The sequence below is a fragment of the Micrasema longulum genome, unplaced genomic scaffold (genome assembly GCF_059751315.1).
Source record: "Micrasema longulum isolate JH-2025_06_02 unplaced genomic scaffold, ASM5975131v1 h1tg000279l, whole genome shotgun sequence".
NCBI lineage: Eukaryota > Metazoa > Arthropoda > Insecta > Trichoptera > Brachycentridae > Micrasema > Micrasema longulum.
Window position 1 is genome coordinate 585,906 of NW_028277483.1, and position 24,659 is coordinate 610,564.

A 24,659-nucleotide genomic window follows, 5' to 3' on the forward strand; every position below is an offset into this window, starting at 1 on the left:
AGGAGGTTAGACTATTGGTTGGCGATAGGGTCTCCTGGAAGTGTCTGGTGATATCCACAAGCTGCAGTTTGGAGCCGATGTGGAAAAAAAAGAGGAATTAATATCAGTTTTTACCACCAAAGTAAATTATGGTTCTCTCTCTCTCTCTCTCTTTCTCTCTCTCAAAACATTAAAGGCCAACTGCAAGTATGTTGAAAAATGTGGTAATTATTATGACGTTAATAAAAACAAAACCTTTTTATTTTTTTTTAGGTTGTAAAAACAAGACCGCCAAAGTGATAAGGGATTCGACTGAGGAAAATTTACAGCCTTTTAAGGATAAAATGTCTTCATTCTTGGAAACTGCGGAAAAACATTTAACAGCGGAAAAAGACAATCTTTCAGAGTGTCAAACTAGATTTATTAGTACTATGAAGTTTTACCAGTACACTCCCAAGTCTGGACCACTCGAGGAGTGTTCACCTAAAGAATTCTTCGATCTATGGTCACAGTTTTGTATTGACTTTAAAGATATTTGGAAGAAAGAGGAACAAAAGAAGATAAAAGAGAAGTGAGATACTTTTATTTGATTTATTTTCTTGTCAAGTAGTAATGTAAATTGATTTCACTAAAACCATTAGAAATTTATAACTCCAGTTTATCATCTGATGTAACATTTTTGTAAAAATCAATAAAAACAAAAAAAAACAAAAAAGGAAAAACTATGTCTCTATTTTAGAGGCTTGTGAGCAGGTAGGAAATAAAGGATATTGAAGGAAGTTATAAATTATACACACCACAACACCCAGACCTATTGAGATAAAATAATCTTTGTTGGATTTTTTTCTTGCAACTGGCGGGAATAGAACCCGAATATATAACAAAGTTACATCGTTTGAGTTGATTTCAGGGATGAGAGTTGTTGCATCACACAGAACCACAGAAAAATATAAATTTACAGTAAATATTACTTTCATTGTACCTCCTATATAGGTACAAATATATGATATTTTTTTATAGCTTACCAGTAAATAAAATCACCATTCGCCACTGATATATACATATAAGGGCGGGCATATTGCAAGGCAATTTCTTCCTACCTACCCAAACCGTTCAGTTTGAGAAAATTACAAATACATAGACATATTGAATCTTACAACTTTATACAAAAATTCAAAACAAAGATTAACAAAATAAAAATATACAAAAAATTAACACTATATTACGAATATAAAAAATTAACACTACTATGATGAGTGGAGAGGGGATGGGAAGGAAAGGAGAAGGGTAAAGGAACAATTTAAAAATTTAGATAGTGACATTTCAATCTTGACTTAAATGTAAATAAAGAAAGGGCGTCTCTTACATTAGTGGGTAGATTATTCCACAATCGAGCGGCTACTACTGTGAAAGAGGAGGCAAGAAAATAAGAGCGATGACAGGGTATTAAAAGGGTTCTCTCGTTACTAGAACGAAGAGATAGTCTGTGTTGTGAAAGAGTCAATCAAAGGCGAATAAGACTCCACTAAAAAAGAAGTTGCCTAGGAGTAGGTAAATACATAATGGAATGACTTATGTAACATTCTAAAAAGAAACATAAGAAGATATCTAAAATTATCAATTACACGAGATATAGGCGCATCGGCAAAGGCTGCCCGCCTATAATGAATAATAATAATTATATATATGAATCGCGGTTTGAAACAGGTCGAAGAATTTGTATATCTGGGTAGTATGTTTACTAGAGATGGAAATATGGACAAGGATATTGAAAGGAGGGTCAGTGCCGGTAACAGAGTTAATGGTGCCTTAAAGTCTGTCGTAGCAAATAAGTGTCTATCGCAAGAGGCTAAATTAGCAGTTCATAATGGAGTTCTGGTACCAACCCTAATGTATGGAAGCGAAGCATGGAGTTGGAAAAAAAGGGACGAAGGTAGACTGAATGCTGTTGAAATGCGATCCCTCAGGCGAATGTGCGGAAAAACAATGTATGATAGGTGCCCTAATGTCGAAATTAGAGCAGAATGCAAGGCTGAGTTAAGCATTATCGACAAAATTAAGAAAGGTCTTTTGCGATGGTTCGGTCATGTGGAGCGAATGAATGATGAAAGAACGGCTAAAAAGATTTATGATGCGAATGTGTCTGGTTGTAGAAGTCGAGGAAGGCCGAGAAAGACATGGCATGATCAAGTACAACAAATTCTTGAAAGTGGTCATGTGAAAAGTCGGAATAATCGACGTGCGTGCATGAGAAGATGTATGAATGTGAAGGAAGCAAAGGAAGTGTGCCAGGACAGAGTGGTGTGGCGTTCTATCCTCTCTGCCTACCCCTCTGGGGAAATGGCGTGATGGTTAGTTAGTTAGTTAGTTATGAATCGCATGGCCCTCGGAATCATGAAATAAAATAATGTTTTTTGTAAATATGGTTTAATTATAATGTAAATAATTTTAAAACATGATCTAAATTTCTAGAAAAACATTTCCTTTCAGACCATATAAATTTGGGTTTGGCTTAACTATAATAAGTGACTTGATGAGATAAAATATCATTTGATAGAGAAGTTCATAATCATAGGATAAAATAATAAATTGACCCCCAAACAAAGGAAGAATTTACTTCAAAACGTATTAGCACCTACTACGTTCATTTTGATGAAATACACCATCTTACCGAGAATGTCACAATCGACTTGTATTTGTATTTATTTTTATTTAGGAAGGTAAACATGAACAGAAAATATAAAAGGAAAAATAATGAAACCCACTAAACCGGCTTATCAGGAGTCTTCTATTTTAGTTATAAGAAAAAAGATTTGGTTACAATTAAGATTCTTGGTAAACCTTCATGAATTTACATTTAGATAAAAATTAAATAAAACATAAAATTTATTCAAGTTATATTGTTGTTTAGTTGCTAAAGGTTAGAAAGATTGCCGCATTGATAATTTTGTACAGATTTGTCCATCCATTGATTACATCTTGATCATGTTGCATCCTGAGCGTATTTAGAGCTGATGATCTTCGCCTGATTAGGGTTTGACGATGATTTTTCTCCTTATTGGTAGTCTCATCCTTATCCTATCCTGGTTTTATATGAATGGCATTGTTTGTTTTCTGGTTCTGTCGTTCAGTCTGCAATTAACTTAATAAATAACTGAACTTACTGTTATTTTTCTTTAAAAATTGTTTTCCAGGATGAAAGAAACAAAGCGCCAACAGGAAGAGCGTATTTCTAAGATCAAAATAGAACCAAAGAAAGAAGGCGGCCTCAAATCAAGAATGAAAAACTTAGCAAAGAGAAAAAGTTGATTTCTTTTAGAATACTGTATTCCTTTTAAAGACATTTATCTTAAAATTAAATGCCAAATTAGAATAATATTTATTCCGTACAAGCATTATGGTAGAACGCGACCAATTATTCACCATAGATTTGTGAATATAAAGTGATATTAATAATTAATTTGTTTTTTTTATATTTATCTTGTTTGAATCATATAAAAATATATTTGGTTGTTTTTTTAAACAACAATCGATCAACAAAGGCTTTTTAATATAGATGATTTATATGTATAAACAGTTTTGGCAGATTTTTTGTTGTCTACGCAACAAATATGAACATGTGATAAATGAATTTAGAGTATGTTACTTTACAAACAGTATTTTTAGATTTGTAATTTTAAAAATCAGTTCACATTCAATTTATAGTTTAATGTATAGAAATGTGTTAAATTTGTTTTATAATAATCTGTAAATTACAAAGCATTAGTTACTTATTTGTGTGCCTTACAAATCAGAAATTTAATTTGTAATATATTAATAGTTGAAGTACATGCAATAGATTAGAATATATATAACCAAACAGATTTGGTGCTAATTTGTTAAGTTTACCTGCACAAATTTTTCTATCGTCAGATCAGGATTTATCTGATTTTTAAATATGAATCATTATTATTTTTCACTGTCTTGCTCAATGCTGATCGTTGTGATGAAATGTTGGGTGTATGATATGCATCTATTCCTCCGAGCCGAGTTAAGGGCGGCGTTCAATGAGGACCCCTTTTGTTCTTGTGGTAGACCAACCTCTCGCCTCACCAGTCTTTCAGTTATTGATAGTTCCTGGAGGATGGAGATGTTTGTTCATCTTGCAGTCCATGGAATGTGTAGCATCCATTTCCAGTATCACATCTGAAACACATTCCACATATCTTCAGCGATGCTGTAGTACTGTGTAACCTGTTTATTCTATGAACATATTTTACTGCAATAAATTAATTATAGAGACTAACAGCCGTTCGTTTTAAATTATTGCTATTTTTATTTAAAATGTATTTTTTTTATACTCGAGCAGTATTTTTGGTTGATAAAAATCGTAAGCAATATATTAAGAGAACGCTTTAAGGTTCCCCTTCCAATAAAATCAATTTATAGTTACGCGGTATTGCAGTATCACTGATGATGTGCCTTTCTTTTTCCATCGGTATCCACGATTCAACTCCATACATGATTTCATTAGAAGGGTTTTCGCTCTTCTCAGTATAGACCGATTTTTCCGCATCTTCATCAAACTACTCCTCGCTGATTTATAATTCATGATTTTTCCTGATCTAGACCGTTTTGTTGCATTTATTGTAAATTATAATCACAATATGTCTACCTTATTTTGTATTTCTTGTGATATAGTTACCCATAATTAACATTTAACATTCCATTATCAATATAAATTATATAATAAGTCATACCTGTTTTTAGACCTCCTGATTTTTGAGACATTTTAATATTTGTAATTAATGAAATACATATTACTACTCCTATTCAAATTTTATGATAGCTTTTATCTAAACTATTTTTAACATGCGGGTTTGTTTCATATTTTTTACCACCAATTTTTTGGTTTGAAAAATATTATTATGCTTATTGATGAAGGAAAAAAAAACTTCTGTAGTGTTTACTTTTAAAATAATAATAATATTTTCCATTTTGTTTGTTGTAGCTGCTATTTGAATAATTGAAAGCAATGATTTAAAATAGCAGCTGCTGTGCAAAAAATATATGCAGATAAATCCAAAAAGTTTTATGTCAAATATTATTTTTAATTTTGATTAAAAAAATCTAGTTCATTAAAAGATTATTTTAACTTATTCCATATGCCGCCTCTTTAGAAAATTTTCATTTACTGATTTATAATTTCAATTTAATCCAAAATTAAATATACCTTTTGCAAATATGTAGACATAAATCAAATTTATTGATTTGCCTTACAAGCATTTTCACCAAAATACTTAAGCTGAAAAACGTTTAAAGTTAAATATGCAACTCTTGGATTTTCTTATTGTATCAAATATTATATTAAAGATGTTGTATTAAAAATGTTACATTAAAAATGTAATGTGATACAAACTATTTTGCTAATATTGACAACAAGACAACAACAATTTAAAACATTAAACATTTTTTAAGTAGACTTTTGTGGTGCAACTGACCTTTAATGAATATACAATTTTAAATAGGTTTTTAAAAAATATTTAAATAACAAATTTTAGAGTTTGGTTTTACTTTTTGTAATTGTAGGTTTATTATCAACTATTTTCTATATGTTTAAACCTTTGAAGACAAGTAATCTCCCTTAAGGTATTTTATCAAGACAATTCGACATCTTAAAAGAGACCCACCACACACACAGCTTTTAACTCTTTAACTTCACAAAAGTCCACATGCAAGAATTATGAATATTCTTTGGATATAGACAGCGGTGAATGTTGTGTAGTGTGATCACAAAATTAGTTGATGATAAGTCATAAGTCCTGTAAATGCCTTGACTAGAAAATATTTTTTGCTGTTGTCTATAATTAGCTTTTTATATTCGGGTATATTTTATAAAATATTTAATAATTTAACAAATTGTTTTGATAAATTATTGAAATCATGTTATTAAATATTTGAGGCTGAAATTAATCTGCTAATTTTATAAATATATCTTATGCAATGAGCTGAATTATAATATTTTATTTTTTAATTGTAAATTTCCAACGATCGCAAATATAGCATTTTTAATCCCTTAATCTATGTTTTATAATACTCTTGTTGCCATTTTGGCAAAATGGCTACAACGCTTGCCCCACGCTCAGTGGCTCTGGGTTCAAACACCAATGAGATCACAGTAATTGAACCTGGTTGTGCTCTTGTAGCTAATGATGCAGATCAGAGGTCCGAGTTTCATATCCCGCTCCACTACAACTGGATTATTATTTTTAATAGTGAAAATGGCCCCCAAAATTTAAATATTTGGAAGAAATCATAAGATCCGGAAACAACACAGTGAAATCCGGATATTCAAACTGTGGATAATGTTATTTATCAGTTATTGTTATCATTATCAATCAGACCCAAAACCATACAAATAATCCGCATATTGTGATCAAACTTAGTCTATTCGTCGCTTCAGTTCGTTTTAATCCAACAGATTATAATACGAATCTGCAGAAATAGAGCTTTAAAGCTTTTTTTTACAAAACTGGCATAAATAACGACCACAACTTAAGCCAAAATTGGTTAAAAAACCCCTTAAACAATTGAGAAAAAAAAAAAACATTTGGTGCACTCAACTCAATTTTGTTAAAAATAGTCTGTTGGACAAAAAAAAACTAAAGTGATGTATTGTTATCAGTTAAGATTGAAAATGGATATAAAAATGGTAATTCTTAAGAATTTTTACAAAATGATTAATTATCTTTAAAACTTTCAATAATAGGGTTCATTGAAGATGTAAATGGGGTTTTACCCGAAGCATAACTATAAGACTATATGAAGTGTATTATGTTGCGAATTATCTAAATTATTTTGTGATCTGTTGAGCCATAACACTATAAATATAAAATTCATCATAAACAACCCTACCATGGGGACAAAATGAGAAAAAATGTGTGTATTTTATCTCTTTAAATTTAGAGCGCTTTTATAAGTTGCCTTAAATGTGTCGGCGGAATGCAGCTGGGTATTTAAAAATTTCGCAATCGCTCTTATGCAAAATCTTAAAAAATAGAGCATGTATAGAAACTTTTGAATTTCCAATCAAGATTGAAAAAGAGATCGATCTGGGAAAGACTTAAAAATAAATTAAGACTCCTTATTTCTGGCTGCGATACGATCCCACTTACTATTTAATGATGCTCACATTTACACACACCTGAACACTCACTCCTACACTAATACACATAAACACACATCTACACTTACTCTCATACAAATACACATAAACACACTCTTTTTGTAACACAATTTAATAATATGTATGATTCTTATTTAGAAACTTTGCTGGTCTTTAAACTGTATTTTTTTTAATGTTACCATATCATTGTCGACTGTTTGTTTCTTTTAAAATAAATAAATAATAAATAAAGACAATCAAGTTAAGTCAGGATTCAGCAATATTTGTGAACATTTTTTTTATCCTCTGCAAAGTATATCAATAATTTTTTGTTATCGAAAGTTGCAGGTCCTATAATGATCACAATAAGCGGATTCCACTGTATTTCTCTAGGGGTTTATATTTTCTCTCAAGCGTGGATTTTCAGTGGAAATTGTAATTATGTAGATCCATTGTGGTGCAAAAAAGCATTTCATACAGCACATCTCTAAAGTTTTAGGTAGCTTTACAACACATGTAATTTTTTTCATTTTTTAAAGGAATGTATGAGCTTAAAGTTTTGTTTCTTTAAAATATTCTCTAATTATTATACTATTTCACAATTTTATTTCTATTTGTATTGAATTGCCTAGCCAGTTATTAAATTAAATAATATTTATTATAATATGACAACCCAAATATTTACATTATTGGCATTGAACCTGAGAGCTGCCATTGAGTTGAAAACTGTTTTTGAAGATTATGGTTTTATTTCACGCACAGAACAGTATTCTTCATCCGCCTAGACACATACAAAAGTTATGGTAGTAAATAAATCTTAAATTTCATGTTTATTTTGATGAACACTCTGGGTGAAACGGCTTAAATTGTATGTGGCCGAAATTGTTGATTATGTCAACTTACATACATAAATGAGTTTTAATTGGTCAGTAAAGATTTCCATTAGGTACCTGATTTTATTATTTATTATAATATTATGTCATAATTATGTTTAATTTAATTGTCCTGATTATTAGTGCTGCAGTTGGAAAGTTGTGAATATTTTATGAACATATTTAAAATTAAGTTTTTTTAATGTAAAACTTTTTATAACATGCATATTATTATTATGGTATGCATTACATTAATAAAAATAATATTTAAAAAAAATGTTTTATTTATTATTTTATTCTGTATCTCGTGGATCAAAATCAAGAAGAAGAAGAAAAAGTACTACTGTGTTGGTTTGGTTTGATATACAATCTAAGCTTACAACAGTTTCATGAAGAAACATAATATATTTATTTATTTATTTTGCTCATTAACGCCCAAAAGGTATTTACAAAAAATAAAAATAAAATACATGCTAACATTCTAAATAATAAACACAGAATATACAGAAAAAATATGTAAAATTAGTTAAAAAGGATAAAATAAAAAAATTTACAAAGTAAAAAAAAAAAAAAGGCATGCAAGAAAAAACAGTAAGCATATAAACAAAAAATGCAAAAATATAAGCTTATGAAACAAATTCCGTAAAGCAAACAATAAATAAAGTGTTACGGTAAGCAAGAAAGTCATTTTAAAGTTAAATTAATAAACAAGCAAGCGTATATTATCACGAAAAAATAAGAAATAAAAATATGTATCTATGAAATGCGTATTTGCCAATACTACAATGCAATTTGACATAATAGTAAAAAATAAAAAACAAGTATATGGTAATAAATTTTTTATTTATTTATGGAATTGAATTGTCAATAATAGTTTGACGAGCAGCTACAAATAAACTTAATATTGTGGACTTATAAGATAGTAAAGAATTAGACAGAATGTCTGCAGCCGTTCCATAAGTGTTACCTAACCTATGCAGTCTCGGTATCAATGAATTGTTTTGTTGGTTGGAAGAAGTACTGGAGCAATGAAACAATAAAGTACTCCTAGTGTTGACACCAGGTACTCTAAAATGAATCAATTCAAGTATTTTTGGTGCGTCAAAAAGAGAGTGTACAATTTTATACAGTACAATGAGATCATTAATAGTGCTTCTTTCAGAAAGTGTTGTTAGGTTAAGCAGGAAACTGAACAAAAAGAACATAAAACTATGTAGCAAAGACAAACAAGGGCAATAAAATAATAGTATACAATATGTCGGCCTTGTGGTGTAATGGCCACCGCGTTTGCCTACCATGCAAGAGGTCACGGGTTTGATTCCTGACATGGTAGATATGAAATATTTATGTAAAAAGGTGTTTTCACACTAGAATATTTCATAGTCCCTTGACTGGTACCTGAAGCATAAGACTGATCATTTTACCTTTACATAACAAAAGTGATCAAGATACGCTGCGATTGGTGTACCAATGCAGTGCCCTATGCACCATTGGGTGTGGAAAGGGAACGATAATGATATATTCATAAACATATAAGACTTCGAGAGAGAATATAGAGCGAATGATCACTGAGAACGGCTAAAAGGATTTACAATGCGAATGTTGATGGATGCAGAAAACGAGGAAGACCGAGAATGACATGGCATGACCAACCGCAGCGTATCTTGATCATTTTTGCTACAGGGAAGTCCAAGGACTATTTGTTTATTTATTTTACAGTTTTAAAATGTACACCGGCTCTTAGTTTAAGGTCCCGACTAGCTAGGAAATTCCTGTGTTTTTTAATTTTTTTAAATATATATTTGGACTCCTGTATTTAGTAGCCTTACGTGTCATGTACAAGGTACAAGGCTAAGGTACTCGGAAAAAATCGTTTTTGTTTGTCTTGGAAATGGAATGTTCAATCACTGATTTTGGTTTATTACCTTTATGAGTCTAATCACCATTGTTGCAAAGTCCAAGAACAATGGCGCGTGATAACTACTTTTAACGACAGTGTGAATATCTGTTAAGGATATTCCATCTTTCCTGCGTTCTGCTTCAAGATTATGGCGTTGTAAACTGAAAAATGGGCACTGAAATAACAGATGTTCGATACTCTGTGAAGAAATATCATCGCACGGACAATAGTCATCATTCCTTAATTTAAACCTATATAGGCACCTTCTCATAGCTCCATGTCCGGTAAAAATTTGGGTCGTTTCAAAAGTACTTTGGTGATGATGACGGAAGTTTGCTGCATAAGCCAGCGTTGGGTTTAGTGATTTTATCTGTAGAAGAAGCGCGGTAATGATCCTCCCAACGCTGCTGCGTATTTTGTTTTATACAGCGTTTAGCAAGGGGGAAATCAAAAAAAAGGGGAAAATCTGAAAAGAAAGGTGCCGCTCTTTTACAAGTTGCAGCTCTTGCTCGTTCATTCGCTCTCTCATTTCCTACGATACCAGCAAGTCCTCTTATCCAGCATAAAATATCTGTGTTTAGGCAGGACCATCTTTTTTACATGTGTTTTTTTTTCCATTATTATCATCATCATCATTCCCTTTCCGCACCCAATGGTGCATAGGGCACTGCATTGGTACACTAATCTTGGATAACATATAGGTAAGATGATCATTCTTACGCTTCAGGTGCCAGTCTAGGGACTATGAAATATTTTAGTGTGAAAACACCTTTTTAAATAAATATTTCATTTTAACCATGTCGGGGATCGAACCCGAAACCTCTTGAATGGTAGGAAGGTGCGCTGACCTCTACATCACGAGGCCGATTTTTTCATTAAATGATGCTTGAAAAAATAAAACATTAGTAATAATATAAAAAATGGAAAATAAATAGAAATCAGAATACTAATAATAAAAACTGTGGCATAAATATGAATAATAAAATACACCATTAATAATTAGAAAACGAAACATTAGTATTTATAGTAATTAGAAAAAGTATCTACTATTGTGTAAAAAGTATTTTTTAAAAATAAATATGCAACCATTCCGGGAATTGCATCCGAGGCCTCTTGCATGAAAGGCAAACATTCTGGTCAAAGAACTGCGAGACAGATATGTATTTTTACTTCCGCTTTTCCCATTGGAACTCAAAGCTTCATATATGTCGCCGCCAAATAGTTAAAAGAGCCACTCAACCGATCAGCCAGATTGTTCATTGAATACCAGCATTCAACTGAATGGCTAGCCCGTTCGATGAATGAACGTTTAATGAAAGGGTTGAACGTCACTTAGCCTCTTTAATTTTAATGCAATAATATATTATTTGAAATATATATATTGCTATGTGAAGTAAGGTTTATCGGCCTCCTGGTGTAATGGTCAGCACGTTCGCCTACCATGCAAGAGGTCTCGGGTTCGATTCCCGACATGGTTGATATGAAATATTTATTTAAAAGGGTGTTTTTACACTAGAATGTTTCAGTCACTGAACTGGTACCTGAAGCGTAAGACTGATCATCTTGCCTTTGCGTAACGAAAATGATCAAGATACGCTGTGATTGATGTATCAATGCAGTGCCCTATGCACCATTAGGTGCGGAAAGGGAATGATGATGATTTCATTACACCTTATTTAAGGTTAGGTTAGGATAGATTGGGTTCAGTTTAATAATAATAATAATAAAAAAAAATATTTAACTTAATCCTTCACTTAACCTTATAATTAATCCTTAACTTAATGATTAATTATTAACTTGATAAGTTACGTGAAATTTGAAAAAAATAAATAAACTTAACCCAACCTATCTAACTAACCTAACCCGGCGGCTTTTGGTTCGGCCGTTTCCAAAGGGCTAGCTTTCAACCAGCCAACACGTTGAACGTTGAGCTATCAATTCATTCAACGAACGACCTAGCCGTTCAGCTATATGCCGGCATTTATTGAACAGCCTAGCCTCTCTATTGAGTGGCTGATTTAACTATTTGGCGGAGACATATATCTATGTAATAAAATATCCTATTCACACCATGTGCGGATATGGAAAAATGTTGGAACATTGTTGGAAAATATTTTTTCGCGAACAAATTAATTTTAAGGTACCATACGTTTCTAAGTAGTACAAAAATACTCACATTTGTACGGGAAAAGGCAAATCTTTTTTACGCTTTGCCTCGGGCGAACAAAATGTGGGTTTTCATGTTGTAAAAATTCAGTTGACAATGGAGCCATGTTACTTCGGCTAAAAAAAGTTGAACATCTCATGTTTCTAAACAAACAAGGAATAATAATTTTGGTCGTTAAATTTATTTTTTGGACGGAAAAACATTCCGGAAAAAATACGCTCGCTGCCCAATATTTTGCAGAACGTTGAGTGTGTTCTTTATTTACTTTCTTTGCGTTAACAGGGAAACTAGAACACACATAATTCTCACCCAAGGAAGTAGCATGCTTTTGTAATTCCCGTTGTTTTTTTAGCGTAAGTAATTAGATAACCCCAAAAAATCGTCTTTTAAATTTTGAATTCTAGTATGAATTTACTCAACATGAACACCATTCCCTTTTCGCACCTAATGGAGCATAGGGCACTGCATCGGTACACCAATTACAGCGTATCTTGATCATTTTTTACACATAAAGGTAAGATGATCAGTCCTACGCTTGAATTTACTAGTACATAACAATTAATAATACATGAAAAGTTTAATATTTTTATAGTTACAAATTTAGCAGTAGATCATAAGGAAAAAAATCGTCTTTCAAGTTTTGAAATCGGGCAAGAATAGTTTATAATAGAAGGTACTGGAGACGGGCGTTTCGATTATTTAAAGAAGTAACAGTAACAGTTACCGTTTCACAAATTAAGTTGTTTTATGAAACTGTTTCTAAAAAACTGTGTTCTAAAAAAAACGCTTGCGTATATCCTGACCAATTTTTAATTTTCGTAGAGGGGGGTGACTACGATTTTGCCCACGCACCTTAAAACTGTGGTTTGTTTTAAATAGTTTTATTTAATATACTGACTTATGACCTAGAAAATGTCTATGTACTTGGAATTTTCTCAAACTGAACGGTGTGGGTAGGTAGAAAGGAAAACCCTTAAGGCAATATGCCCGCCCTTACATGTAAATGTATAAAAGTGTTTATTTAAAGGGGTGTTTTTACACTAGAATATTTCGTGGTCCCTGGACTGGTACCTGAAGTGTAAGACTGATTATCTTACCTTCGTGTAACAAAAATGATCAAGATACGCTTCGATTGGTGTACCAATGCAGTGCCCTATGCACCATTAGGTGCGGAAAGGGAATAATGATTTTGATAACTTTTATTATTTTTTGTTTAGTACACCGTTTTGTGAAAAGGACTTATATTATATTGTTATAGTATTTTTAACAATCAATATAGTGTAAAGTGTCCGCAAACCAAGTTTTGTAAAATTTCCATTGAAAATTAAAGTAAAAATGGCATTTTTCAAAAAAAATAAAAAGCACCATCTACGAATAATAATATAATTAAGAATCACCTTAAGTACAGTGCAGAAGGTGCATTTTCTGTACGCAAACAACAAAACAATCAAAATATTTTAAATACTATTAATAATATATTAAAATAAGAGGTGGCCATTTTATATAAGGGAATATAGAAGGTATTTACAGGATTTACGACATGTCATAGGTTGATTTAACTAACCACATTACGTACTGAGAAACATTCACCATTTTGCCCATTTTTAAATATCTATATTCGTTCAATAGGGTAATTTCACAAGTCGGGATAGCGTTATAAAGATTACATATATTTAGAGTGGATTTTTACGAATCTAATAATATATTTATCAATGTATTCAAAACAAGTGCACGTTTATAACTTTCGGGTTTGAAAATGAGCACATACAAAGCGGCTCGCAGCTGGCATCACGTCATTTTGACGTCACGAGTTATGACTGCCGACTGCGTTTCTAATAAACATTACGTACAAATTTGACGCCAAAACGCCATACGTGACGTTTGTCCCACAGGGCGTGAAGCGTCTCGTTTTCGGGTAATTCAAAATATGTATGTTTTAAACCTTTAATAGTTAAACCTTTTTAGTCGTAATTTTTCACCTGTTTAAAAATAAAATCAAAAAAACCCTATTCTTCAGTATGTAAAGTGGCCACTTAAACCAGCCAATGACAGGCCATAAGCCCTGTAAATGCCTATTCTTCTAAACTCCCTTTTATAAAGTGCTCTTTATCTCTATTGTAATATATTAACTCTGAAGGGAGTTGAATCCAGTTCTTGTCTACAAAAATTTGGACAAACACAAAATATTGTTGATTTAAAATACTAATTACCTAGTACAGATGTCAGATTGAGAACAGTTCAGGAAATGGAAGATGACCTCAATTCCCACTCGGAAGTAAAAAAAAAAACACTATGGATAGTTCATCGGAGTTCAGTTCAGACATGAAGTAGATTAGATCAGTTTAATTCAGTTATCGCCGTTACTCCCGGCACTGCATTGGTACACCAATCGCAGTGTATGTCGTTTATTTTTTTACACGAAGGTAAGTCTTACGCTTCAGGTACCAGTTCGGAGACTATGAAATATTCTAGTGTAAAAGCACCTTTTCAAAAAAATGTTTTATGTCAACCATGTCGAGAATCGAACCCGAGACCTCTTGCATGGTAGGCTAACGCGCTGACCATTACACCACGAGGCCGACAATCTATATATATAAAAGGCAATATTCGTATGTGTGTTCTCGATAGACTGAATACTACTGAACTACTGGACCGATTTACGCGCGGTTTTTTAGCGAAATGTAGATCTCTGCCGCGAGCATATTTATAACTTTTAAAATCTTAGATTTATGAAATAGAAAAAAGTTAGGAGCGTAAATGTTTTTTTCATAGTTTACCAGGGCTGCATTCGCCGAGAATGCATTTACAAAAAAATAGGAAAGATGTCATTTTTTGTGTACAAACAAATATTGTTTTTGAACGTTTACAAACAAAATTAGTTTATTATGGTTACCAATCAGATAATTTCCATAAATTCCTAATAATTTCTGCCCATTTATTTATTTTTAGCGGATTTTTCGTAACACTTAACTAATATTAACCGATATTCAACACATTTTTGAAAACCGCATTCATTAATATACTACTACACCCCTGTTGGTGAAAAGAGCAGAGTTTGACATTTGCAAAAAGAATTCTATATTTGAAAATGAATTATTTAAAGTTTTGGAATTCGACCATAAACGAGTACCTAAGTACCTACTTAAATTTAATATTTAAAATTGAATGATTTTATGTTTTGGAATTCAACCATAAACAAGTACCTAGGTATGTACTTTAATTCAATGTTTGAAAATTAATGATTTTAATTTTTGGAATTCAATCATAAACAAGAACCTAGGTACCTACTTACCAATGAAAAGTTAAAAATGATTTTTTACGTTTATCCGAACAGTTTTTAGTAAAGTTTTGTGAGTATACTTAATAATGTTTGATAATGTATTTGTACATATCTTAAATAATTGATTGTGTTTATTTAATATATATTCGAGTATGTACTCAAATTTTGCAAAAGCAAAGCATTTCCGGGTTCGGCTCGAATGTAATAAATACGAGTAGGTTATATGAAACAAAACATCGTTTTCTTCTGTCATCTCTGTCATGCTGTTAAAAAAGTGTTTATTTCATTGGTAATTGTTCTAGGTAACTATTTGTTACTATTGTTAAGAATTGTTTAAACTTCTTTATTGGTGTTTTTTTTCTTTTTTCATTTCTTTTCTTGAAGTAATTTATAAGTTCAAAATATTTATCTTCATATTTTTTTTTACATCATTATATATTTTTATACATAAACATCTACTATTTACCCAAGTATTAGTTTTAAATAATAATACATATATATATATATATATATATATATATATATATATATATATATATATATATATTTTAATGTTATTCGAAATTTTTTTCTTAGTTTTTTTTAACTGGTTCAAAGTATTTCTAATACCAAATTATCTTTTTTTTTTATCGATAATTCTATAACTGGTAATATTTTATTATTTTATATGGTTTATCTTTTTTAGACTTTCTTAATTTGTTAATTAATAATATTGTTTTAAATGCTCTTTATTACTTATGCTTACATGTATGTATATTTAATTGTATTTGAAACTAATATGTAAAAGGCACTAATTGCAGTTTATTTCAATAAAATAAAATAAAATAAAAATCTCCAACTGTTGTAGAAACTCCCTACTTCAACAACTTGCAAAACCTTTCAAGTAAATAGATTTTATTTAGATGACAATTGAAATACCAAATTTCTCATTATCTCTTAACTTGTAATTATTAGGAGACACCTGACCATTGACTTGTAAACTCATGCTCAATGATCGATATTTACTCGTATATACTCGTACATGTATTTCACTGAGGAATAAAATCTCTTAAATAAGATAAAAGCACGATTTGCAAACATCATGAATAGTCTCATCACGTTCTTCTGGGTTTAAATAAATTTCATTGAAAGTGGAGGTAGCAACCTACAAATCTTCTCTGAAAGGTGAACTCGAATTACGAAATCCTGTATCTCTTCATACATAAACTGAATTTCAATGTTGTAATCTCGTACCAAATAAAAATCCACGTTTCATTTAAATGAACTACTTAGATTTTAGTTTTCTGTACCTAAGAGTGTCCTTCGTTGCGTTGAAGTTATTTTATCATCAATATCTGTGCCTCTAAAGGATAGTCCACTTTTTTCCGTTTTGAAGTTAAAAATGCAGAAATGATCACAAGAAGCTATTTTATACGTAAATAAAACATTGATGATACAACACTTTCATAATAAAAATGCATTTTTAAGTTGAAATAAAAAACTCATGTCAGTGGATATTATAGTGATAATGCAAAAAACATCAATAGTCACATCTATGTTATTTTAATATGCACTATTATTATCGAAATAATAATTATATTATACAATTACATGTACGATTTATGAAAATATATTAATTAATAAAAAATATAAAATAGAGGGTTTTGTACAAATCGAAATTATCTCATTTGGTTCAAAAGTTATGATGTTTTGGAAATTACACAACAAAATCTCGATTCTCGAACATTTCGTTCAATGTAAAAGTATGTTTTTACTCCTAGCGATTAAGATTTATGATTAACTACCTAGAGAATTTGTCTGCAAACATTTAGACGTACGCACAAAATAGTTGATTTAAAAAAACTGGTCTAAATAGAAGCGTAAATTTTTAAAATTATTTTAAGGGATTGCCAGAAAGTGAAGTAATTAACATTAATCTAACATATTGAATTTATTTAAAATAAAGCACTTTGTAAATTTTCCAAACACGAGTTTAATACATTAAAACACGACTAGTTTCGGGTAATCAGTATTACCCAATTAATTAATTCAATTAATCAGTCGGTTATTAGCGGTAAGAGTGCACGCGTATTTATGATTTCAATTTTTTTTGCTGTAATGGGCCTTAATTATATTTATTTTTTTATAAATGATTGAAAAATAAATATTTATGAGTACGTAATATGTCTCTATATGTATATTTTTTTCAAAATATTTTGTCTTTTGTTTGTGTTAACATGGTATTACATCACCACGTGTAAAGGAATTTTGTAACTCAGCCTTTTCAGAGTTAAGGAAACATGATAGCATCTTCTCTTCCAGTGTCTTGTTAGGTCCCATCGACTTTGGCGATCACTGCAGCGAAAGCATCTTTGTCCTGCGCTACACGAAACAGGTCCTCAACTCTCCTTATTGTGGTTACTCGCCATGGTGAATACTAGGAAAGATGAACAGAGTGGTGACCAGTTGCCTTCTCTGAAAGATTTTTCTGTCGGGGTAACCTTCCTTTAGCTGGTTGATTTTGGTATGGAGGCGCTAGAAACTCGCCTTTCATCCTTTCGCCGTTATGAGTGTGATCCCATTGCCCAGGGTTCGCGACGTGGACGCTAACGAGTCGGACTAGTCAGTAGTGTTACCGATTTTGTGCAACTAGGCGTTTCGAAGCATTTTATAGAATCACACCCTCCAGCAAGATGTGACTCACTGCGTCGCTACTGACAGTTCAAACTGTATATAGTTTGAACAGTATACTCTATCATAAAACACAGTACAGTAAGGACTGCGTTGGAATTTCAATTGGAGAGTAGGTGAATCGTTTTTATTACATGGAAGGTAATTTAATAAGTCTTGCGTTTCGTGTCCAAATTCTTGTAGGCAGGCTGGATTTCCTCCTTAGGGCGTTACTTAGATCTATATTTTGTTGCAACAGAGACGGGAAACATTTTTGAGAAGGGAATATGGAAGTCTAGACATTTACAGGACTTATGACCTGGCATTGGCTGGTTTAAGTGGCCACTTTACACACTGTGTAACATTCACCATTCTGCACGTGTTTAAACATCTTCATTTCTGGTAATAAATGTTAATATTGCATTCAAGAACCACCTTTAAAACCAATATTTCACGTTTATTCTGTCAATCAAACCTCAACCTCAACCATGTTATCATATACAAACTTATGCATATGCAAACGCGCCAACCACACTACGAGGCGGACTTATCTCCATTTGATTTTAATTTTCAGGATTTTTTCCTGAAAGAGCAAAAACACCAGTCTAGGGCTCTGGTTCTATATCAGAAGCAATTAATTTTGAATCGGATTAAGGTCCCGTGGCTAGTGTCGCGGACTCACGGTTCAAAGGTCCGAGGTTCAAACCTCACTGTACACTTGTATCCTATTTTCTAATAGTGGATTATTTACAACTTGTTAAAAATGGAAATGATTTGAGTAAATTTTAAGAAAGTAAATGTATATTTTTTAAATAAAAAACATTACACAAAATCGTATTCTTCATCCACTCGGATACAGAAACAACATTTATTGAATACATATTTTTCAAAATTGTATAAGATATTCAAAATATTTAAAGGCTTCCTATTTGACAATGTTTGAGTATGTTCAAATGCTTGCAGACTTGCTGGATTTCCTCCTCAAGGAGTTGTTCATATTTAAATTTATTGCAACAGAGAGGGAAAACATTACTGAGAAGAGAATATGGAAGTCTAGGCGTTTACAAGGCTTATGACCTGCCATTGGCTGGTTTAAGTGGCCACTGTACACATTGTGTAGCATTCACCATTCTGCCCATGTTTAAACATCCACATTTCCTCAACTCTTCCAACTGTTGACTTTTGTGAAGTAAAGGAGCTGAAACCTTTATTATGTGGGTGAAATTCATTCGGGTGAACCAAATCACCTACTAGGCAATGTCTGAAAACAATTTTCCAATTTTTATACTTATTCTTTTACCAGGTAGTTAATTCAACAATGTTTGAGTATGTCCAAATGCTTGAGCAACAGAGAGGGAAAACATTATTGAGACGGGAATATGGAAGTCTAGGCATTTACAGGGCTTCTGACCTGTCATTGGCTGGTTTAAGTAGCCACTTTACACACTGTGTAACATTCACCATTCTGACCATGTTTCTACCTACATAATAAAGGTTTCAGTTCCTTTACTCCACAAAAATCAACAGATGGAAGAGTTGAGGAAATGTGGATGTTTAAACATGGGCAGAATGGTGAATGTTACGCAGTGTGTAAAGTGGCGACTTAAACCAGCCAATGACAGGTCATAAGCCTTGTAAATGCCTAGACTTCCATATTCCCTTCTCAATAATGTTTTCTCTCTCTGTTGCAATAAGTTTCCTATTTATTTGATTTATTCAGGTGCATACAACTCATTATACAACTTTTAACCCTTGTGCAATAAATACGCGTCCACAGCATTTCAATCTATTGCAGTAATAATTTAAATTTGTTTCTTGGGAAAATTTATAATTTCTCGTTCAATAATTTTTCTTTTTAGACTTAAATTATTGTTTCGAGAAACTTTTAAGAGTATTTAAATAAAAATCCGTATTATTTACCCGATCAAGTGGTATTTTGTTGGTATTATTCTGATACATTCAGGATCTATGAAACATATTGAACAAATAAATTTATTTATTACAAGTTGTAAGCGGATTATTCCACAGGCTTAAAATGTTCGATATTCAGTAGGAATTCAATACAAACAGAATATTAACATGATCATTTGCATTATTTATTTCATTTTACATTATTTTCGTGAAATAAAGTGATACGTGTTATAATAAAACAATATTTATTTAAACTGGCGATACAGTGATTTACAAAATAAGTTGCTTTAAATGTATTTTCTGTTAGGAGAAAATCCCACATATGCGCCAGCAATATCTGTTGAGTGATTTTTCTTTTCTAAGAGTGTTTTTAATTTCTCATTCAGATTACACAATTTTGTTTCAACAAAATACACTTAAAATAAAATAACATATTTTTCCTTTTTGTTTTCAAAAAAAAATAACGTAATAAAAAAATTCGTCCTAAAAAGGCACATTGTTTCAATTATGTCCTAAAAAAAAAACAAAAATATTAACAAATATTGCTGGCGAAATGACGATGTGTAATATAAGCAATAATTCAATTGTATGAATCTCACCCGCAGTAATAAAGGTTTCAGCTCTTTAACTTCTCAAACATCAACAGATGAAAGAATCAAAGGAATATACATGTTCAAATATAGGCAGAATGGTGAATGTTACACAGCGTGTAAAGTGGCTACTTAAACCAGCCAATGACAGGTCATAAGCCCGGTGGATGCCTAGACTTCTACATTCTCTTCTCTAAAATGTCGTTCATCTATGTTGTAATATGTTAATATTAACGCTCCATAGGGGGTTTAATCCAGCTCTTGTCTATAAAAAGTTGGACAAACTCAAAACATTGTTGATAAATCCACCTGGTCCAAGAAGAAGTATAAAAATTCATAAATATTTTTAGGCGTTGCCTAGTATCTGGGTGAAATAATTCTATCATATGAATCTCACCCGCAACAATAAAGGTTACAACTCTTCAAGCTCTTTAAATTCACAAACGTCAGCAGATGAAAGAATCGAAGGAATCAAATATAGGCAGAACGGTGAATGTTACACAGTGTGTAAAATGGCCACTAAAACCAACCAATGACATGTCATAAGCCCTGTGGATGCCTAGACTTTTACATTCCCATCTCTAAAATGTTTTTCATCTCTGTTGTAATATGCAAAGGCACATAGATACAAGCTGGAAGAGCGTCCGCAGAGATGGAACGGGTACATAAGACGGAGACCACCAGACCACACGGTAACTCAGGCAATGTCTGTGGATGTAGGTCTTTCTCAACAGTCATCAAGAGGAAGACTTCCGGATAACTTATAAGCCCTGTAAATGCCTAGACTTCCATATTCTCTTCACAAAAAAATTTTCCCTCTCTGTTGCAATAAATTCAAATATGAACAACTCCATGGGGAGGAAATCCAGCCAGTCTGCAAGCATTTGGACATAATCAAACATTGTTGATAATGAAATATCATCATCATTCACACCTAATGGTGCATAGGACACTGCATTAGTACACCAATCGCAGCGTATCTTGATCATTTTTGTTACATGAAGATAAATTGATCAGTCTTACGCTTCAGGTACCAGCCCAGGGACTATAAAATATTCTAGTGTGAATGCACCCCTTTAAATAAATATTTTATATCAACCACGTCAAGAATCAAACGCGAGACCTCTTGCATGGTAGGCTAACGCACTGACCATTACACCACGAGGACGAATATTTCATGGCTATGTTGCCAGGATCAAACATCAATCATGGCAGGTGAACGCGCCAAAACTACAAGGCGGACTTCATACATATATCGACTGAACTTCTTTTTTCAGGATTTTTACCCGAGAGTAGTCATCAAACACTCGACTGAAATTCTGGTTCTATTTCCCACACATAACTGTGTTCTTCATCCGCCCGGATACGGAGTGTATATACGATAATAATTCGTCAGTTACGTAGTACTAATCGAACCAACCATATTTTTTCATTCAAATATTCTAATTTTCAGTATCTAGAATTCGGATTAGTTATTCCGAAAAACTCTTTGTAAATCTTCTCATTGAATGGGATTTAATTCACTGAATAATCTTATTTCAACTGCATGAACTTATTTCAAATGAGAAAATATAAAATATCTATTCAATGCAGAGATTCCACTCATAATTTGTTTACAAGCTGTAAAAATCTTTTATACTAGTTTAATGGCTCATTTTGTAAAAAGAAAACATGTTAAGACTCCTTAGTTTAGGCTTAACCTAACTTAGGGGTTAAGGACTCCCGGCTCTTTGAATAAAAAATATATGTATGCTTGAAAAGACAAAACGTAGTTTGGGAGAAGCAACTTTAAAAAAAACTAATTAGTAATATGAGGGATATTTAGGAGTGCATTACGATTAGAATAATATTATAAGCACCGCATTGTTAACTAAACCGAAAAAAAGTCAAATAAATATTTTTTTAAAAGCAAATCGACAGGCTTGAGAATGAACTGGCATTGCAAATGTATAAAAGTACATTGATTGAACTTAACATTAACAATCTTAGAAACTTTTTGAAATTCAGTAGATGTAGTAATAGCATGATTTAAGTAGACATGGTGAGTGTGTAATCTTTAAGCCAATAGTGATAACACCGCTTCCTTCTTGAATGCTTGCCTTTGCTTTAAGCACTGATCGATAGTGCTGTATATGGAGATTTCGTTTACTGTTTTGAGGATCCTTGGCAGAGGTGAAATTAATCTAACGTCGGTATGTTATTAATTTTCATCACTTCACCTCAATGCCTTTGATCGTGAGTAAAAAAAATAATTTAAAAGCTGTTGCGTATAAATCATTATATCATAAAATGCATAATTTACATAAATGTTCACTTATTTTAGAACATTAATTAAATTGTTTTAACTATTCTTTACTTTTTCTTCTACTACTTGTTCTAGATAATTGAAATGTTCTCAAATAAAATCCGTCATTAATAATTAATTATTTAGTTACGTAATAAAAACATGACTATTATTCTCAACTAATTCATTTGCTTATTCTCCGTGTTTTCGTTTAATTTTACCAGTGCGCTTTAAAATTTATTTTTCATCTTGTACATTGGTATTTATTTTATCTCTAAAAACGTTCACCCAAAATAATTTCATGATTTAAATTTTTTAACTGAAAGTACATACTAAATAGCTAACGCATACCTATAAGCATGATTTTTCTTAAAAATATAATCTGTATTAATTGATCAATGCAGATACGCGCCGTGGCGCAGTTAGTTAGACGGCCGACTGTGATAATGGTATTGCGGGTTCGATTTCCGCCAGTTACAATAAAAAAATCCAAGAAATACTATTTTCTGTATTGGTCTGGGTCTTGTGGTGTGTTTTCATAATCTCCCTCCATGTTTTCTCTTTTCCACGACAAGTTTCTAAAATAGGGGCTTAGCGGGCCTTGAAAAAAAAAGTTATTTTAATAAATAAGTCCTGGTAGTTTTTTTTTGCACCACAAAAAGCCAGGATGCCTAATAATTACAGCACAGAACACTCAGGCTTGAGATATTTTTTTTGGTTTTGAATTCGGAACCTTTTGTGCGTTAGTCAAGAGTTGCTAAACCACGGAAGCCGCCAATAACAATAAATTGCACATCAAATTATTAACTATAGGGATTTATCAAGAAATGTTTTTTATATTTTTTTTAACGAATCGGACCACTTCCTGAAGTAGCTTTTTTAGTTCAATGTCTCGAGCCGAGTCGAGTCGGCCTAACCTAACCTAACCTAGTCCGGGTGATAAATGACTTTATTCTAGTAGTGTGAAGGAAACAAAAGCCAACAGCAGGCGGCCGTTTATCATCCCTTCCTAGAACCGAGTGGAACTCTTCGAATTAAATATATGAAGTACAAGCTCCGATATTCTTTCTCTTATTTCGTTTCGTGATACAAATACAGCACACTGCGCAGATAGGGTCTCGAGTATAGAGTCTAGAGGGATTGGCGAAGTGATGCAGCGAACGAAATGCGATCGGAAACTTAATGCGAACTTTTAATCATTTTCCAGTGATGCCGTGTGCAATACTCTAAGGTGGCTTGGTGATACGTTTTCGATATGTTCTTACGATTTACACAGGGGATATTATTTACGTTTATCGACATCTTGCAAAACGAAATAAATAAGTATTGTTGTTCATCCCTCGATCCGCCATCGATAAGTTTTATTTATGAAGTCATTTTTAAAGCGGTTGTTGGGATATATTTTGTATTCTCTAGGGAGCGATAGAGAAAGCTTTTATTAATTTTATCGTACAACTAAAATTCTCGTTACACTTATCCGCATCTAATAGTGGCGTATAATGTCACATTATCGACACTCTTACGAATTATTTGATAATTTTATGGAGTTATTTTGTTTTTTTATTGTAATGTAAACATTTATTAATGGACTTGGTTATTTGAGATAGTTGCTGAATGTATGCGGTTGGCAACCAGCGGCCCTCAAAATTCTCGCCTTTCACAGTGGATATCCATAACGTAACGATTTGCAAATCAATGTGATAGATTTGCCAAAAAGTGGTACCACGCCAAAATGCCTTTTAAGGAATAAACTAAGTTTGTGGATTTCTGTGGGAGTTTAATAAGTTGAAGATAACCTCGAAAGTCACACGCGGAGTTATTTTAGAAATACAAAACAAAAAAAATTATAGCGCTGATAATACATTTTTTGACTTAGTTCAATA

The 24,659-nt window shown here is 32.1% G+C and overlaps 1 protein-coding gene and 1 long non-coding RNA gene across 3 annotated transcripts in view; one reads left to right on the forward strand and one right to left on the reverse strand.

The window, feature by feature from the left end:
* capu (formin protein cappuccino) overlaps positions 1 to 3,427 on the forward strand; it is a 42,906-nt gene extending 39,479 nt beyond the window's left edge. The window contains exons 10-11 of one of the 2 annotated variants that reach the window (XM_088224329.1): positions 253 to 550; positions 3,174 to 3,427. In XM_088224329.1, the coding sequence (XP_088080455.1) occupies positions 253 to 550; positions 3,174 to 3,288 (413 nt within the window). In that variant the 3' untranslated portion in view covers positions 3,289 to 3,427. Of the gene's footprint in view, positions 1 to 252; positions 551 to 3,173 lie in introns of those variants that run through there. The other variant, XR_015821989.1, reaches the window with a different exon arrangement.
* A 129-nt stretch (positions 3,428 to 3,556) lies between these two features.
* Positions 3,557 to 24,659, reverse strand: part of LOC148282901 (uncharacterized) — a 55,297-nt gene continuing 34,194 nt past the window's right edge. The window contains exon 2 of the long non-coding RNA XR_015821990.1: positions 3,557 to 4,164. This is a non-coding gene — a long non-coding RNA (uncharacterized LOC148282901). The remainder of the gene's footprint in view (positions 4,165 to 24,659) is intronic.